The following is a 5,916-nucleotide window of genomic DNA, read 5'->3' on the forward strand; positions in this document are numbered from 1 at the left end:
GGGGGGGGGCACATGATGTTAACATTCATTTGGTGATACGATTGGAAGGGAAAGCAGGCAATGGAGCAGCGTAGAGGGAAACGATGATAGATATCCCGTTGCCCACCTGCCCGTTTCCCACCCACCCATTCACATCCCCCAACCCGCTCGCCGATCGATTTATCAAATCATTTTTGCATTTTAATTTGCTGCAACTTCAGCGACCAACTCACTGACTGACTCTGATTCGGACTCGGACTCGGACGCGGACACGGACACGGACTCTTCGACTGCTGCCTCTTGCTCCCCCTGCTAACATTTCGTATAATTTTCATGCCACACTGGTACACACACACACACACACACAGAACAGCCATTACTCATACGCGCAGTTGCACGATGTTGAAATTGCTCCAATTAAGTGTGTGCCGCTGCCACAGAGGCCAAAGTAGTTCGGTGGCTCTCGACTTTTGGCTTTGACTGTCTGCTGCTTCTGCTGCTGCTGCACGACTCCAATGGGTGATGTCATTAGGCTGCCAAAGCACCTGTCTGGCGGGGGAAGAGAGACTGACTGCCTGCCTGGGCCAAAGTGGAATTGAAAATTGGCAAATTGAGAATCAACGGCAGCGACATAAACGTGCCACAGAGTCCAGCCTTAGACCAGCCGCTGCCCCCAAATGCAATGCGGAAACACACACAAACCAAGGATGGGGTCTCTGGTCTGCTGCTGTGGGAGGATCGGGATCGGGATCGCGATCGGGGGTCGAGGCCGCTTGCAATTACTGCCCCAAAAGAGTAGCTTCCGCGGTGGCTCTGATCCCGATACCGAACCGATCACAGCCTGATTGCCGGTTGCCAGTGCAGTCTCCCCCTCTCTCTGCCTGTGCAGTGTTCCCGTTTTTTTTTTGGGGGGTAGCCAACAAACGGTAAAAGCGCCAAACTAGACAACTGTAAAACTGCCGAGCGGGGCCAGCCAGCACCAAAACTATTAACTTAATTTTAGCGGACAAGCAGCCACACGACTTGGCGCTGGCGCTGGCGCTGGCGCTGCACTGAGCGAAAAGAAGGGGACACCCAAAGTGCTCAGTTTAATTGGAATATTTCGATCAGTGCATCCATCCATCGCCTGATTGGAACCACTTTTAGCCTGCCAAGTGGCAAGTGGTTCAACTTGTTGTTGACAATTCTCTGGCTGCCATTTCTCAAGCAGCTGCCGTGCCGTGGCACGAAATGTGTTTGATGAGGATCAGAGACCACAGATTGCAGATCCTTTTGCTCTCTCTGTGTGTCTCTTTCTGGGACACACACACAAACGAAATCCTCGACCGTCGTCAATCAGGCAGAAATTAGCAGCGGATAGAAGATGCTCGAGGATGAGGTCTGGGCATGGATTGGCTCTGAGTCCGGGACAAGTGTCGGGCGCAGTCGCTAGACAAAAAGCGGAATTGAAAATTAGTTTTGGGCCAAGGCTAAGTCAACGTTCAGGCTGCAGCCACAAAAGGAGCCCAGAGCCCAGCCTTTTAATGACTTCCTTTCGACGTTCCAGCGAGGGCGATTATAAGTGTCTGTCGGCTGCAGGAACTCTGCCAAGTCGCATCAGGAATACCCTTGGTCAGCAGCTGAATATAATCTCAGCAGAGATAGTTCTCTGTCTGCTTTTTGCTGCCACTAGTCGTTGCAACTCTCTCTCTCTCTCTCTCTCTCTCTCTCTGTGTCAGTTCGTGGGACCGTAAAAATCCTCGACCGTCGGCGTTAAAAGCAAATTTCAGTTTTGATTTACGTGGCGAATTAATTTTGTGGCTTTGCTGTGTGCCCATCAGCAGCGACGTCCTGCTCCATCCTCAGGTTTCATCTTGCTGGCGTCGGCGGCATTAGAAGACGCTCTCCCCCGCTCCCCCGCTCCACCGCTCTCTGGTGTGGGCTTTTTGGTTCTTTGATTTTGAATTTCTGGCAGCAGGCAGCGAAATTGAGCATAACTAATTTTGTATTTGAATAATTTGCAGCTTCACGCGAAGCTCCACCCAAACTTAATTAAGAAATTTGACAACATCTTCCTATTTCTCTCCCTCTCTCTCTCTGTTTTAGGATCATCCCAGCTTGAGGGGCACACCATTGGCCATGCTGGCAGCACAGTGCAACAAGCTGTCCAACAAATCGCCGCCACCGCTCGCCGATGCGGCGGTGGGCAAGGGTTTCCATCCATGGAAGAAGAGTCCCAATTCCCCGGCTGCAGGCAGCAGTGGCAGCGGTTCCGGTGGTGGAGGAGGTGGCGGTGGCAGCAGCAGCGCCGGACAACACTCGCCCTGCGCCATTTCAGCAGCCAGCTCGTCCAGCTCCAGTGGCAGCGCCAGCGGACAATCCTCAAGAAGCCTCTCAGCCAGCGCCAGCACCATGGTGAACATAACAGCCAGGTAAGACCCGCAACGGCGCACAGTGGTCTCCAAAAAAAGAGAGAGACAAATGGGTGGGTGGTGCTGGATGATGGGTGGGAAGTGGCAACCAGCAACCAGAAACCAGCAAGCATCCATCATTCGCATATCCTTTTGGCAACCCGTACTCTTACTTTTGGCGACCACTGTGACACTGTTCGGCCCCACACACACAGCTGGCTCTATACAACTCGCGAGTAAAATTCAGCATCTATCCTTACAGTCGCCCCTTGGCCTCGTCGTGTGCGGCGGTGAGCGGCTCGGCCTCCGCCTCCGTCTCCGCCTCGGCATCGGCGGCAGCTGCCGCGGCAGCATCCGTGTCGGCATACGGCGGCGACTTGTACTTCCCGAACACGGGCAGCTCAACGGCGGGCATGGTGGCGGACAATCATCACATGCACCAGGGCCTGCTGGGCAAGGTGGAGGGGGCGGCATTTGGGTCCGTGTACTCGCGGCATCCCTACGATTGGCCCTTCAACACGGTGTCGCACAAGGCCGCGGAGGCGGCCAGCGTCAACAGCGTGAATGGGTGGTGGGACATGCACAGTGCTGCGGGTAGCTGGCTGGACATGGGCAGTGCGGCCGCAGCCGGGATGCACTCGACCATGGCGAACTATGCGAGCGCCGCGGCCGCCGGCTCCGACTACTCGTCGGCGCTGTCGCACTCGCTGTCGAACACTGCCCACCTGCTGGGCTCCGGGCAGCACCTGCTGCAGGACACGTACAAGAGCATGCTGCCCGGACAGGGTGTGGGCGGGTTCTCGCTGCCGCACAGCTCCCCATCGGCGGCGTCTTCGGCGGCGGTGTCTCCGCAGTCGTCGGCGCCGTCGACACCGTCGCCCCGGTCGCAGCGTCGGTATGCGGGCCGGGCGACCTGCGACTGCCCCAACTGCCAGGAGGCGGAGCGGCTGGGGCCGGCGGGCGTGCATCTGCGCAAGAAGAACATCCATTCGTGCCACATCCCGGGCTGCGGCAAGGTGTACGGCAAGACGTCGCATCTGAAGGCGCATCTGCGGTGGCACACCGGCGAGCGTCCCTTCGTGTGCAATTGGCTGTTCTGCGGCAAGCGCTTTACGCGCTCCGACGAGCTGCAGCGGCATCTGAGGACGCATACCGGCGAGAAGCGCTTTGCTTGCCCCGTGTGCAACAAGCGCTTTATGCGCAGCGACCATCTGGCAAAGCACGTGAAGACGCACAACGGCACGGCGCCGAATGGCATTAAGAAGGGCTCCTCGGAGTCCTGCAGCGACTCCGAGGAGGCCGCCAATCAGTCGGGTGAGTCCAACGGGCTGGGCGGCGCGACCAGTGGCCAACAGACGGGCGCGGCCGGTGGCGGCGGGGGTGGCCCAACCAGCGCCGGCTCCGGCTCGGGCTCCGGCTCTGGCTCTGGATCTGGCACCGGCTCCGGTTCGGGCTCCGGCTCCGGATCGGGGTCTGGCTCTGGCTCTGGCAGCCATCCCGGCACCCCGACCTCGCTGCACGCGCATAGCGCATCAAGCACGCCCAGCAGCCTGCTGGGCGGCGGTCTGCACCTGGCCTCGCCGCACCAGATGGTCGCCGCGGGCGGGTCGCCGGTGATGCTTCACCAGCACCAGCAGCAGCAGCAACAACAGCAACAGCAGCAGCAGCAGCAACACCAACAGCAGCAGCAGTCCCATCAGCAGCAGCCCCACCAGCAGCAGACCCACCAGCAACAGCAGCAGCAGCAACACCACCAGCAGCAGCAGCAGCAACATACCCAGCAGCAACATCTACAGCAGCAACATCAACAGCAGCAGCAACAATTCGCCCAGCAGCAGCAGCAGCAACAGCAGCAGCAGCATCCGCACGCGCATCTGCATCATCATCATCACCATCATTTGGCGGCGGGCAGTCCGGGTCTGGAGCATCGGCTGGACCGTCTGGATCCCAGCGCCTTGGTGGACATTAAGCCACCGATGGTCTGAGGGTCGCTGGGACCCTTTCTGTTCACCAACTGAGCGGAAATGGGTTCCTGGACGGAACTGGAATTGGAATTTCTATGCAACCCCAGCAGCTTACTAAACTATATCTACGAGTGATTGGATTGATTCATCCACCTGATCCACTCGTACATATACATATTACATACAATCTACATACATACATCATACACATCTCCAATGCATAATGTAAAATGTTTTTTTTTTTGTGATCTGGAATCAAGCAGAATCCATTTGCAGTGGGAGGCAGAAAAGATGCAGCTAGGAACATAATTACTCTCGTTTAATTGTAAATATTCGATGCACTCTCTCTCTCTCTCTCTATATGTCTATGTATGTCCGTAACCACACACACACACACACACATACACTTAATCGAGCACTCAACACAACAACAACAAAAAAAACAAAAAACATTTGCTTGTCGCTAGCTTAGGAAGAACGGAAATATACGTAAAATAAATACAACAGCAAAAAGTTAGTTCTATTCGAGATATCGATGGAGTGTAGCGGAGCTGTTTGTTTTTTTTGTCGATTTTTTTTTTAATAGTTAGTAGATCATATAATATATAAATATATATCTAGAGTACTCTATCTATATACATATGTACACGCGAGGACATATGTATGTATGTATGGTTTTTTTTTCTTAGCCTGTAAGTAAGTTAATCCTAAAAGAAATCTCTGAATGAATTATTAACCAACAGACAAGCTTCGAGCACACACACACACACACACTCACACACACAGTTTAAGGGGGGAGAATAAGTAAATAAATATAAAGAATAAATCACAAACTATTTGTTGAACATTTATGCAATTCTAATAAAAAAAAGAAAAAAAAGAAAACACCCCTTACAAAATATATAGACGATAGGCATAATAAATATATTTCTAGTCCAATTACGAAGCGGCAAAAGCGACGGGAGAAGGGAGAAGGGAGAAGGGGGTATGTATCTACATATGGTGTGGCATAGGATTTTGTTCGTTACGATCAAAAATTGTATGTAAAAAGCTAAGCGAATACCTTTGGAGCGGAACGTCTCTCAATTCTAACTCTAAACTTGTACATTAGAATACATTTTCAAGCAGCTAACAGGCAGACAGGCATACATACTTTTAGTGCTTTATCAGACAAAAGACAAGCAACAAGAAACAAGCAACAAAAAAAAAAAACAGAAAAGAGAGCAAGAAAAAAACCAGCAACTAAAATCTTAAACTAATTCTAAAACTAAATGTGTTTTTTTGTTGTTGTTTTTATTTGAACGTAGGCTTAGTGCAGATACTTAGATACTTAGCATACATACACATGCAACACCCACCCGCACAGCACCAGCCACGCCCCCACACACACACACACACACACACACAAATACAAACACAGAGACAGACACACTCCGATTAGTGCTTTCGACTAGTTTATGAATTTATCGATGTATCCAGCAATTTATCATCTTTCTATTATGTTTATTTTATGTTATATCTTTTTTTTTTGTGTCCATGTAAATTAATTATTTAATATACATACAAGCTACCAGATACAAGAT

At 52.1% G+C, this 5,916-nt stretch overlaps 1 protein-coding gene across 2 annotated transcripts in view; it reads left to right on the forward strand.

The window, feature by feature from the left end:
* LOC117581070 (transcription factor Sp9) overlaps window positions 1-5,550 on the forward strand; it is a 27,229-nt gene extending 21,679 nt beyond the window's left edge. Inside the window, exons 2-3 of one of the 2 annotated variants that reach the window (XM_034267946.1) lie at window positions 2,065-2,390; window positions 2,632-5,550. In XM_034267946.1, the coding sequence (XP_034123837.1) occupies window positions 2,065-2,390; window positions 2,632-4,354 (2,049 nt within the window). In that variant the 3' untranslated portion in view covers window positions 4,355-5,550. Of the gene's footprint in view, window positions 1-2,064; window positions 2,391-2,616 lie in introns of both variants that reach the window. The other variant, XM_034267945.1, reaches the window with a different exon arrangement.
* The last annotated feature ends 366 nt before the right edge of the window (window positions 5,551-5,916 follow it).

The sequence above is a fragment of the Drosophila guanche genome, unplaced genomic scaffold (genome assembly GCF_900245975.1).
Source record: "Drosophila guanche unplaced genomic scaffold, DGUA_6, whole genome shotgun sequence".
In the NCBI taxonomy this organism is placed as follows: Eukaryota; Metazoa; Arthropoda; class Insecta; order Diptera; family Drosophilidae; genus Drosophila; species Drosophila guanche.